The 13,862-nt window shown below is 46.0% G+C and overlaps 1 protein-coding gene across 4 annotated transcripts in view; it reads right to left on the bottom strand.

The window, feature by feature from the left end:
- The window catches only part of TBATA (thymus, brain and testes associated), a 123,394-nt gene that overhangs the window by 6,218 nt on the left and 103,314 nt on the right, over window positions 1-13,862 (bottom strand). For all 4 annotated transcript variants that reach the window (XM_075347261.1, XM_075347260.1, XM_075347259.1 and 1 more), the window contains 3 exons: window positions 10,918-11,003; window positions 3,258-3,419; window positions 2,861-2,942 (listed from right to left, as the gene is read on the bottom strand). In XM_075347261.1, coding sequence (XP_075203376.1) covers window positions 2,861-2,942; window positions 3,258-3,419; window positions 10,918-11,003 — 330 coding nt within the window. The remainder of the gene's footprint in view (window positions 1-2,860; window positions 2,943-3,257; window positions 3,420-10,917; window positions 11,004-13,862) is intronic.

Here is a 13,862-nt window from a genome sequence, read left to right as displayed (position 1 = left end):
TTTGCATTTGGAAGCTGTTGCTGTGACCAGACAACATGCGGTCTAAGGAACTCTCAATTGAGGTGAAGCAGAACATCCTGAGGCTGAAAAAAAAGAAAAAATCCATCAGAGAGATAGCAGACATGCTTGGAGTAGCAAAATCAACAGTCGGGTACATTCTGAGAAAAAAGGAATTGACTGGTGAGCTTGGGAACTCAAAAAGGCCTGGGCGTCCACGGATGACAACAGTGGTGGATGATCGCCGCATACTTTCTTTGGTGAAGAAGAACCCGTTCACAACATCAACTGAAGTCCAGAACACTCTCCGTGAAGTAGGTGTATCTGTCTCTAAGTCAACAGTAAAGAGAAGACTCCATGAAAGTAAATACAAAGGGTTCACATCTAGATGCAAACCATTCATCAATTCCAAAAATAGACAGGCCAGAGTTAAATTTGCTGAAAAACACCTCATGAAGCCAGCTCAGTTCTGGAAAAGTATTCTATGGACAGATGAGACAAAGATCAACCTGTACCAGAATGATGGGAAGAAAAAAGTTTGGAGAAGAAAGGGAATGGCACACGATCCAAGGCACACCACATCCTCTGTAAAACATGGTGGAGGCAACGTGATGGCATGGGCATGCATGGCTTTCAATGGCACTGGGTCACTTGTGTTTATTGATGACATAACAGCAGACAAGAGTAGCCGGATGAATTCTGAAGTGTACCGGGATATACTTTCAGCCCAGATTCAGCCAAATGCCGCAAAGTTGATCGGACGGCGCTTTATAGTACAGATGGACAATGACCTCAAGCATACAGCCAAAGCTACCCAGGAGTTCATGAGTGCAAAAAAGTGGTACATTCTGCAATGGCCAAGTCAATCACCAGATCTTAACCCAATTGAGCATGCATTTCACTTGCTCAAATCCAGACTTAAGACGGAAAGACCCACAAACAAGCAAGACCTGAAGGCTGCGGCTGTAAAGGCCTGGCAAAGCATTAAGAAGGAGGAAACCCAGCGTTTGGTGATGTCCATGGGTTCCAGACTTAAGGCAGTGATTGCCTCCAAAGGATTCACAACAAAATATTGAAAATAAAAATATTTTGTTTGGGTTTGGTTTATTTGTCCAATTACTTTTGACCTCCTAAAATGTGAAGTGTTTGTAAAGAAATGTGTACAATTCCTACAATTTCAATCAGATATTTTTGTTCAAACCTTCAAATTAAACGTTACAATCTGCACTTGAATTCTGTTGTAGAGGTTTCATTTCAAATCCAATGTGGTGGCATGCAGAGCCCAACTCGCGAAAATTGTGTCACTGTCCAAATATTTCTGGACCTAACTGTATTTAGTATTGGTGTTCCATCAGCATTCTGGCATAAGTTGCAATTTCTTTTTCATGCAAATCAATTTAGCACCAATTCATTATTCATTGCACCAAAAAAAAGAAAAAAAATGTCTACAAAAGGGGTGTGGATTTAGCAAGTCTTAAAGGCAACCTGTCAACCACGAGCAGTTCTGGGTGCATATTGCTAATCCCTGCCTAACAATCCCTGTATACACTAACATAGATAAAGGGATCGTTATAAAAAGTATTTGTAAAGATCTCATATCTTATGCTAATGAGCACAGGGGCTAGTCCCGAGGGGGTTATATCTCCCAACTAGCCACCCTCTTAGCATGTTAGCACGCCCACAGGGGCATACTAATATGCTATTCAATTCAGCATCACCAGCGATAGGGTGTGCACCTGTTTTACCTGTGACCGCATTTCTGAATTCCGGGCATTTCCAATCATGCGCAGTAGACCTCTCTGAAGCCGGGACACGTACACCCAGCTTCATATTACGCATGACCGGAAGTGCCCGGGCATTCAGAAGCGCTGTCACAGTGAACACAGGTACGCGCGGCACCGCTACTGAATTGAATAGCATGTTAGTACACCCCTGTGACCGTACCAACATGCTGAGAGAGTGGACTAGTTGGGGGATATAACGCCCTTGGGACTAGTCCCCGCGCTCAATACCATAGGATAAAAGATCTCTAGCAATATGCACCCAGTACTGCTCGTGGTTCTGGGTGCATATTGCACCTATTAGGTTCACTTCAAGAAGTGCCAGTTTCTTTATTGGGTTGGGATTGTTCTTAAGGCATAAATTAGTGCCTAAAGTAAGCCTAGGAACAAAAACTGTATTTGGTCTAAAGATACAAATCTATCAGACAATGTCTCCCACTATGATAAATGAGGCACATCTACCAGCTGCCTGGAATAAATTTAGTCTGTCAAACTATATGACCGCATACATTAATTTGAGTCACAATTTTATAATAATCAGTAAGGGATTAAAGTTTACAACGCTGTGTCAGCAATGAATGGTGCCCCAAGAAAAATTTTTGCAGGTACTACTATGAACCAGGAGAACCAGGAGACTGGGGAGCAGTACATTCCTGATCTAAGAGATCCTAACCTACCATTCCCTAACTACACTATCTAACTCCTATAGTATTTTTTTTCTATTTCTCAAACGAACCATCATTAGACATGAATTAGAAAAAATTAGATCAGCAGTTAGATAGTGTAGTTAGGGAATGGCAGGGAATTTTTAATACAAGTATATTAGGAAATAGATTAAGTTATAGCATCACATAGATAGGGATTTAAATTACATTTCCTTTTGCCGTCAGACCGCTCAACCACACAGACATACCATTCATTCTTTATATTTTGACATTGGGAATGACCATAGTCTCGAAGGCAGAGTGCATAACATGGTTATTCTGCTAAAAAATAATTGATAATATAGTAACAAGACTATTTGCCACTGAACAATTAATAAAGTGTAGTTTTACTATTAATTCTATTGGTAATGCTCCCACCTCTCTGGCCAGCTGACAAGAGCCACTGTTGGATTGCAGACAGAGAATCAGTTTGCAGAATTTGGCAAAGTAACTCCAGTATCTATTAACAGAAGAAACACACGTTACATTTCCCGGTCAGTGTGACCCGTTTGTCATTTGAAATACTGATTTTTGATCCAACTTGTAGGGACAGGGCTTGGATAGATCATCACTTTTTGGTGTAAAGTTCAGATGAACATGATGTTTCCTAAGAGTCACCAGAAAATGTAGGGTCATGCAGAGGCACAAGAACTTTGGGCCAAATATGATCTATGGTACATCTGATATCAACAGTGCTCCATTATGTTAATGATTACTAAAATGCTGACATATCAAATGCACACATTTGTATGTTTTGGTATTTCTTAGAACTCACCACAAGTTCTTGATCTTGGAAATTAGAACGTGTAATCTTTTCTTTGGCATTACTGGCTCTTTTTGCTTTTCGGGATGCCTGCCGTGTCATAGCTTGTGCAGATGCAGGTATGATTCGTCCAGTTTCTGCAGAGTACTGCGTAGATCGTCGAGGCTCTTCTTCCTTTACAATGAAGTATAATTATTACATTAATATATTGATTTTAGAATTTATTTTAAGTGACCCATAATCCTCACAGGCTTCATATAACACAGTGTGAATTGATAACTTGCAATCTATAATGAAAAAACATTTGTATTGTGAGATATACCAACCAAGTATTAATACTTTGTACACAAGTATTTTCCATTTTACTTTCTTGTAATATTTTGTTTTGAACATCTTGTAAAGCGCTTTTCTTAGTTGACTGGCTGGAATCAGAGGCAGAGTAATTGCGGCCGCAGGGATCGTGACCGCAACCGGGATTGCAAAGGGCCTGCTGGCCCCAGCCCTTGCTTCAGCTGGATTAGTGGCAAAAGCCGGACATGCAGTTGAAATCTATCGCAGTGCAGAAAACCCGTCAGGTCCCTGCACTGCCATACACGCTGCCAGCCAAACAGAAGCTGGTAGCTTTCATCAGCGTCCCCGTGATTGAGGCGGCACATGACATAGCACAAACACCAATGAAAGCTGCCGACCACTGTGGGCCAGCTATAGAGGAGGACACCAAACGGCGTGGGAGCCAGGACGGTGGTGAGTACAGTATATACCAGGAGGGCGACAGTGTATGGCAGAAGGAAACAAGTAGAGGAACATATATAGCAGGAGGGGACAGTATATACCAGGAGAAGGATATTATATACAAGAAAGAGGACAGTGTATTCCAGAAGGGGCCCAGGAGAGGAACATATACATCAGGAGAGGGACAGTATATACCAGGAGGGGCCCAGGAGATGAACATATACACCAGAAAGGAGATAGTATATACCAAGAGGGGTCCAGGAGGAGAACAGTATATACCAGGAGGGGGACAGTATATATCAGGATGGGTGACATATATACTAGGATAGGGGAACATATATACCAGGATTGGGGACATATTTACCAGGAAGGAGCCCAGGATGTGGTACATTAAAACAGGATGGGGGTCATTACTGTTTAATGCGGGAGGGCAACTCGTATGTGTGGCACCCTGGACAAGCCAGGATGTCACAGATACTGCAACAACACACCCTACACCCCGGCTAGGCACATCAAGGTCAGACAAAAATCCTTGTTGCCTCCCTTCAGGGGCTGATGTCCACACCAGGAGGTGGAGCCAGGCGGTTGGCCCCACCCACCGAGGAGTACACAGTCCTGTTGGAGAGTTGAGTTTGAGAAGTGGAGAGGAGTGAAGTGGTAGCGGAGCAGACTGACGGTGTCCGGGTGCGTGACCCGGCGCAAACAGCAAGGTTGGCAGACGGTGGTGACCGTCTGCAGGAGGGGCTGATTGACGTGAACCGTAAGGACCGGGGACGGGCGGTGGCCCGCCGGTACCGGATCGGGAAGCGAAGAGAAGTCAGCACCATTCGGCAGGGCCTACGGACCCCGACCAGGCTTGGAGTCGCCGTAAAACCGGTCAAATCCGTTAGCGAAGGGAACCTCCGGGGTTTACCAGCAGCCAAGACCCGATTGAAGGCAACCGCTCAAACCGTGAAGGGAAATACAGTCACCGCCAAGGCTACAGTTCCCAGGGCCAGAGCCTGCGGGCAAAAGGGGCTCCCTCAGCATCCATCCAAGCTGGGGAGCGGGTTACCGGTGGGAAGCCACCAGAACCGTGACCATAACACAGGTGCAGGGAAAGGCATTCACCACCAACCTACCGGGAGAAGAACCACCGCAGCCGTCTGTGGGACCCGTCCATCCAGCCGTTTGTTTTACTGGAGACTTTGCATTCATCATTGGCTGAGTGAGTACCACCGTGCCGTGCGGCACCGCGCTGCCCCCGCGACCCTGCACCTCACCAGGTGCCATAACCCGCCTGCCATCTCTCCCTCACCGGGCCCCGGGACAACCAACCCCCCTACCCACGGAGGGGAAAAACAACATCCAAGCTGCTCCCTGTCATCGCTCCCGGGATCCCCGTCCAGAGCAGCGGTGGTGTCACAACCTCACCACAACCGTAGGTGGTGTCACGGACAATAAATCCCCAAAACCATTCCCCTTTTCACTCACGGGCGAGGAGCGCTGCTCGAGTCCCCGGATCCGGCCCACCGCTCGAGCCACCGAGCAGCAAATGAAGCAGCAGCAGCGCCGGACCCGAGCATGGTGAGTGCAGCGTCCCCTCCCCGCCCGCGACAACTTGGCATCACAAACAGATTCTTACCGGTCTGCAGTCTGGTAGAGGTGCACCTTGTGACCGCCGGAGGTGTCCGGCCAAAAATTTTGAGAAGCCGCCATTTTGGGCGCGAAAAGTCCTCGCTCAAGCGTCTCCTCGAGCAGTGGAGGCGCGAAAGCTGAAACCCCGCCCCTGTAGAGGAGGGGCCGGAAAAAGACTAAGGGGGACGGATGGCGTCTGGCCGCATGTAGCTCTAGGCTATAAAAGCAAAGACGCCAGGACCCTGCGGCCATCTTTTGGTTCCTGGAAGAGGCCACCGCAGCGATGCACCAACCGTCCCGCAGCACCGTAGCTCCCGTGCCCGGGACTGCGGCGTGGGTGGAGGTCCGGACCGCTCAGCTACAACAACAGCTGCAGATCCGTGTGCAGCTCCTCTTGGAGGAGTGGGAGGCCGACATGGTGGAGGTGGTGGCGGCCATACGGAGACGCGAGATGGAGGGAGTTCTGGAAGAGCGGGTAAGTGACCCACGCCCCTATACCCCTAGCAGGTCGGTCATCGCGGCCGAGGGGCCCGGTCTACACCCGTTCGCCCTGTTACCTCCCCCGCTACCCGTGTTGGCTGCTGCTGCCCCGTCACTAGGTCCGCTACCACCACAATCGGTAGCGGTACCCTGCCAAGCGGACCGACCTGCAGCAGAGGCCCGTGACCGTGCAGCACCGCTCCCTTGGAAGACACCAAAGGCCGAGCCCGTCGGTGAAGCTGTACCGGAGGCACTGGTGACCGTGCCTGACCCCGTACCGACCCTGGCAGCCCGTCTCATGCAGGAGGAGTCAGTGGCTCAGCGAGAGAGGATCCCTGTGCCCGTTCCCCACACCTCGGCTGAGGTTGCGCTGGGTCGCCGCTGTGAGGCAGCACCCCAGGCCAAGTCACCGCGGGACCTTCTACCCAGATTGCCAGTGGTGGGCAGCGTCAAAGAGGTCTCGCGGGGCCCGACCCGTGCGCAGGGGCCCACAGCAGCCCCATATTGGGACAGGGAGCCGACACCGCTGGGTCGGGAGATTGCCGAAAGGGAGAGGAGAAAGGCGGAGTTGGTGGCCCGCACTATTGAAGAGAAGGAGCGTCTCCGAAGAGCCACCTTCTGGGTGCGGGGCCCGAGATATGAAGGGCAGGTGCGGAGATTTGATACCCGAAGGGGGTATGGCTTCATTTACGAACCGGGCCTGGAGGCCGAAGTCTTCGTGGCCCGAAGAGATGTGAATGACCACTTGCCAGAAGACCATCCAAGCCGCAATCTGCTCCCCGGTGACCTCGTCAACTACACCCGACATTGTGGGGAGAGGGGCTGGTACGCCCTGGGAGTCCGGCTGAGAGGAGGCCAGGGGCCTCAAGCACCCGCTTAGCCCCCTACCCCGGTCGGCGAGGTGGACCTAAAGTGAAGCCGGCGGTCCTCTGCCCAAAAGTTGTCCCCGTTGGGACCATCAGCACCGTTGTTGTTAGAAAAGAATGATAAGATTGAATCAACCAAAGAGGTTATCTGATTGGAACCGTGATTGAACTGGCCGTTGCTGGCAACTAGTCCCCGTAGGGACTTTCTGCAACTGTTGCGTAAGGAACTTCTTACGGATAAGCCCGAGAACTTGCAGGGCAACCACAAACTGGTGGATTGTAAATAATTGTTGGCTTAAACCGTTACCGCCTCCGTTACCCTCACCGGGCCCCGGGACAACCAACCCCCCTACCCACGGAGGGGAAAAACAACATCCAAGCTGCTCCCTGTCATCGCTCCCGGGATCCCCGTCCAGAGCAGCGGTGGTGTCACAAACTCACCACAACCGTGGGTGGCGTCACGGACAATAAATCCCCAAAACCATTCCCCTTTTCACTCACGGGCGAGGAGCGCCGCTCGAGTCCCCGGATCCGGCCCACCGCTCGAGCCACCGAGCAGCAAGCGAAGCAGCAGCAGCGCCGGACCCAAGCGTGGTGAGCGCAGCGTCCCCTCCCCGCCCGCGACATATGTCTTTATAGAATTTAGAACACTAAATGTATACATACATATAGATGCATCTGACTAACATGCGGGGATGGGGGGAAGGCCAGGTCAAAATTTTGCATCAGGGCCCATCAAATTCTAGTTACGCCAATGGCTGGAATGATACTTAAAATCTATAAGCTTGATTGCAGTTGCAAAAGCTTGTTAGAATGGGTTCCATAAATCTATCCATCTAGTTATTTTATTCCTGAACCAGGCATAACTAATGACAATAACTAAGGCCCCTTCACATTGCTCTTTTACTTATGTTCAGTGGTCCCGTCAGGGCATTCATTCGAACTGTCCCTCCCCCACCCCGCAAAGCGTATTTCGGACGCATGCGCTGACAGGGCCATTGACTATAATGGAGCAGACTCCGGTAGCATGTGTTCTGTCTTGCTCCATTTTCGGGCATATACGTTTTCTGTAGGCGGACACCCAAACGTAGTTGACTATGTTCGGGTGTCGGCCTGCAGAAAACATATATGCCCAAAAATGGAGCAAGACAGAGCACACGCTACCGGAGTCTGCTCCATTATAGTCAATGCCATGTCGGCGCATGCATCCGAAACATGCTTTACGGGGTAGGAGAGGGGCGGTTCGGGCGGGTGTCCCGACGGAACCACTGAACGTAAGTAAAAGCGCAATGTGAAAGCAGCCTAAGTGTTGAACGCACAGTGCCTCATCTAGCACTCCATAGACTTCAAAAGGGTACATGAGTTTTCAAGGAGCTCAATTGAAAAATACAGAATGCAACATCCAACACATCAAATGATGCACACGGTGTCATGATTGCAAAGAAAATGTAATAAGTTCTAGCTTCCCTTTATCTTCGCTGTGAAGTCTTACACACTTTTGTCTCAAAAATAATGACTCTTTTATAATCTGTTGTCCAAGTTAATCAGCAAGTTGCATATGGGTAGCACTACAGAAAAATAAAGAAATGTATAGTATCAGTCAAAGTTTGGACCAGTTAATCCAATGGTATTCGTTATTCTTATTGGAAAGCTCACATTGTATATTCAGACATAAGACAGCAAAATCATGGAAGAACACGTATGGAAACACGTATGGAAACAACAGGAGTAGAGAAGCACATGTGAAATTAAGCAACATATGTGTTAAACCTTAGTTTCTACAAAGTACCCTGTGATGAAAGCTTTACACATCCTTAGCTTTATTTCAAGCAACTTCATCACGTAGTGACCTGCAACAGTTTTGAAGGAGTTCCCATAGGGGCTGAGTTGACTGCTTTTCCTTCACTCTGTAGTCCAACTCATCCCAGACCATCTCAATTGGGTTGAGATCATGTGCTTGCGGAGGCCATATCATCTGAAGCAGCCTTATGCCTTCTCTGTCTTGGTCACATAGCCCTAACTTAGCCAAGAAGTCATTGTCCTGTAGCAAAAAAATTATGGTCACACTAAGGGGTACTTTGCACACTACGACATCGCAAGCCAATTGTAGCGATGCCGAGCGTGATAGTCCCTGCCCCTGTCGCACATACGATATCTTGTGATAGCTGCCATAGCGAACATTATCGCTACGGCAGCTTCACATGCACTTACCTGCCCTGCGACATCACTCTGGCTGGCGAACCGCCTCCTTCCTAAGGGGGTGGGTCGTGCGGCGTCACAGCAACGTCACATGGCAGGCGGCCAATAGAAGCGGAGGGGCGGAGATGAGCTGATGAAATTCTTTATATTCCTTTCCAGGAGTGCTCCTCTTGAGAGTCAAAGTGAGTTAAGGTTTCCATGACTTCCCTTAGGGATACCTTCAAGGTTCTAGGAGTTTTTCAGATTGATTAACCTTCATGTTTTAAAGTAATGATTGACTGTCATTTCTCTTTACTTAGTTGAGTGGTTTTGTGATATTCTGCAACAGTTGTGGATCAGGCATCAGCACTGTATGTGACTGTGTACTAACACTGCCTCTGCAAAACCTACTTTATGGTTGAAAACACTTTTTAAAGGCCAATGATTCTACAATTGGCCTCTTAGCAAGGCATACCTGTTCACTGGAAACCATTCCAGATGACAACCCAATTAAGCTGCTTGATAAAATGCCAATGGTGAGCAGTGTGGTCATCAGAGTAAAAGGGGGGTATTTTGAGGAATCTAATGTATAACACATATTCTGATTTGTTTCACATGTCGTTCTTTACTCCATGTTTCCATTTGTGTTCTTTCGTACTTTTGATGTCTTCTGTCTCAATCTACAATGTGCATATTCCAACAAGAACAAAGAAAAACATTGCATTAACAAGTGTGTGAAAACTTTTGACTGAATCTACTCACCGCTCTAGGACCCAAACCTCCATGTTTAGCTTGACTGCAGCCATGAAGACACATGTACCCCATGTGACCAATTTGCAGTCAATGAGTGGCATCATTAATATATTTCATGAGAACACTGAGGCAAATGATTTGCTGCAATGGTCACATGGGATATATAAGCATGACACCTGCATGCAAGACAAAGAGAAGTCCAGCGAGTATCATGGATTCGGTACTGGAACACTGAAGATAAAATGGCCAAGGATATGTACATTCGGCTACAAACAGCTGATTGTTGGCTGCCCAGTAATCAGATAATGATGATTTATTGTAAGGAACATTCATCAATATCTAAGTCCTGGAAAATGCCTTTAGTCCAGTTTCAACAGCCTTAATACTGATGCATACCAGATTCAATTACAAATCAACATAATTATTAATTATGTTGATTTTTAATTAATGTTTGTGTCTATGTTTTTAATATGCCATCAATAAAGGAACTTTTTATTAAACTATAGCTTTATTGGGATAATTTAGTTTAATCAAGTTGTTGGTTTATCCCGGTAGGATATATATAATTGTGGTGATCTATGGTCAACTCATCTAATTTTGGGTTTACAGATTCAATTACAATTGCCTGTCCATATTTTCTCGCTTGTATTTTCCAGATCATTGTCACCCATGAAAGAAATTCTATGAGTATTTTGCATATATTAGACAATAATCACAATGCCGCCTAGGGCACTGTTCAGAATCTCCGTATGCAGCCCCAGCCGATTTGGTGGAAATATTGCTGCATGCAGTCCTAGTCTTCCTGGCCAAATAGTAGAAACTATGACAGAATCCAATGGACTGCATTGTATGTTGTATAAAGGATTCAGAAATGTATCCTAGTTCTCTTTAGAAATAGAAACCAGTGACACAATTGTGACAGAGCTTACAAATTTGCTCATTATGCTATCATCATATATAAACATGCCTTAAGCAAATATTAACTATCACTTTTAGAAATAATAGTACAGTATAACCCAATTATTGCAATAAAGCATAAGTGATACCTCCTGTTTCTCTGTGCTTTTGTCTGTTGTGCAGACTTTTGCAGCAAGTTCTCTCAGCTCATCCCGCCATGCTTCAGACATGGAACCTGCGGTACAGGAAGTTAAAGTTAGAGTGAAAGATTTACAGCTGCGATTCCTACAGGATGGCTAAATAATCAGTAAATAATCAGTAAAATCAAGTCGATTGAAAACTATTAACAATTGACTTACTGTCATGGCGGAAAGTGCTGGCAGCCTTAAAATTGTTACAGAAAATTAAGTAATTTTCCAAGAAAATTATTGTAATTACACATGGTTTGCAATACACATGTTTATATCCTTTGTGTGTTTTGGAACAACACAAAAAGAAAATAGAAAAAAAGACAATTTAGACATAATTACACACGAAACCCCAAAAGTGGGCTGGACAAAATTGTTGGCACCTTTCCAAAGTTGTGAATAAACAACTTTGTGTCAAACTTGTGGTGCCTATTCAAACTCACCTGTGGCAAGTAACAGGTTTGGACAAAATGAAAATTACACCTGAAACCAGACAAAAAGGGGAGACGTTGACTCAATCTGTACATTGTGTGTCTGTGTGTGCCACACTAAGCATGGGGAAGGAAGACAAGCAATCTGTGTGAGGGCTTAAGAACCAAAATTGTTGAAAAATATCAACCATCTCAAGGTTACAAGTCCATCCCTAGAACCCTTGATGTTTCTTTGTCCATGGTGCACAACATAATCAAGAACTTCACAACCCATTGCACTGTAGCTAATCTCCCTGGATATGAGCAGCAGAAAAAAAATGATGAAAGGTTGCAAAGCTGGAAAGTCCAGATGGTGGATTAGCAGCAAGCAACATGTAATCAAGTTCCAAAGAAATTCAAGCTGTTCTGCTTAGGGTGCATTTCCATCAATATATGAATGAAATAAAATTATATAGCAGGAGACCCAGGAGGACCCCAATGCTGACACGAAGACATAAAAAAGTTAGTTTGCAGTTTGCCAAAATGTACATGAGTAGGGATGAGCGAACCCGAACTATAAGGTTTGAGGTCTGTACCGAACACCTTGTGTTTGGTGCTGAACACCGAACACACACTTTTGACTATATGTCTGGTTCCTGTTCAGGTTTGTCACCCAAATAAAGCTTGTTGAAAGGTTGCAAAGCAACCAATAAGCCAGCTTTTAGGCTTTGGGCACTTCCAGAGCCAAGTATTGGCATGGCTTTGATTGGCCAGGGAAATCACTGTAAAAAAAAAATCATGTGGGCTACAAATGGAAAATAAATAGTAGTAAGAGCAGGTTAGTTATACATATCATGTTTCCCAGTGTTTCCCGGAGGATCACGCTGCAGTGAGATTCTCTTGCGGGTACACTAATTAAGGTTCATGAATGTTCACTGCTTCCCGCGCCAACTCCATGTGCCAGTGTCTGTAATTGGTTGCAGACTGTTTGCTGTATAGTAGTGTAAAAAGAAATAAAATGATAATAAAAAATGATGTAGGCCATATTTTGATTGCCAGTGTGGGTAAAGCAACACCGGCAGGCTGCAGCCCCCATCTGTGAGCTTTACCGTGGCTTGATATCGAAATAGAAGGGAAAAAACGATGCAGGTTCCCCCCTATTTTTGATTTCCAGCCACGGTAAAGCAGACAGGTGGGTGATGGTATTATCAGGATGGAAGGAGCCATAGATATTGCCCCCCCCAGCCTATAAATACCAGCCCACAGCTGCCAAGAATTATTGAATCCATTAGATGTGACAATTCCAGGTTTTACTTGGCTCATCCCGATTGCCTTGGTGCGGCGGCAATCGAGGTAATATAAGGGGTTAATGACAGCTTAGAGTTGCTACTAAGCTCTAGATTAGTAATGGAGGAAATCTATGAGACCCCCCGATTACTAATCTAGTTAATGAAAAGAAATAAAACAGAAACACCAAAAAAATCCTTTATTTGAAATAAACTAAAAGCACCCTCTTTCACTCCTTTATTAACCCCAAAACACCCTTGAAGTTCTAACGTAATCCACATGACGTCCCACGACAATCCTCAGCTCTGCTACATCCCAAGCTTGGAGAGAAGGGAATCATGTCTGCTGTCTGCAGGCTTCAGGAAACACTGACAGCAGCAGGGGTAGCCCAGGTGTGACTTCTGCTGAATTGATTAACTTCACCAGCCAATGGGACATCCAGCTATGAACAGGTGACATCACTCAGTTCATCGGAGGTCACATCCCATCTTATTTATGCTGGTTGAATCCTTCCATCCATGCCACCTATAGTTTGTCTTCGTTGGTCTGTGAGTTGTGGTGTTCCAGGCTTTCTGGTGAAAATTGTGCTTATTGCTTGGTGCGGTTCTGGATTTTACACCTGTTGTTTGTAGCTTCCATCCTGCTCTTGCTTTTCCTCCTAAATCTCTTGTTGTCTAAACCTTTGTGTATTTGTGCTGTGTGGCAGAGTTTTGGTTTTCCCTTGTCTCTCTTTATCTGTGGGTTTCATCACCCTGCTGTCCTGGAGGGATGGGGAATCAGATCAGAACTGATCAGGAAGGAGACTTAGGTATCTCCACCATTCGGAGTATCCCTGAGGTTAGTGATAGCATAGGGCTCCTAAGCTTGATGGATAGCTTAGGAGTCCTGGTTCCCCGCTATCCCATAGTCATCGCGACATGTATATCACTGACTTATTTACAACACCGTGAAATGAAAAAAAGGAATAAAAAAATTAATGGTGTTTTACTCCAAGCTGTCTCTTATTGGCCTAATGAATCTCTCCACTAATATGACATTTTTTGTGCTTCTCTAGAGAAATGCTGGAGCAGAAGTGTTGTTTGTGTTTCATCAACATACATTTTATAGTCACTGTTCAGTAATGAGGTTGATTATACATGTCAAAAGGTGCACCATAGTTGCCTGCGGCTAACACTGGTTTTATTGGGAGATTTACAAATGTAATAATGC

This window comes from Anomaloglossus baeobatrachus, chromosome 5 (genome assembly GCF_048569485.1).
Source record: "Anomaloglossus baeobatrachus isolate aAnoBae1 chromosome 5, aAnoBae1.hap1, whole genome shotgun sequence".
NCBI classification, from domain to species: Eukaryota; Metazoa; Chordata; class Amphibia; order Anura; family Aromobatidae; genus Anomaloglossus; species Anomaloglossus baeobatrachus.
Note: the sequence above shows the minus strand (reverse complement) of the source record. Positions and strands in the feature narration are given on the sequence as shown.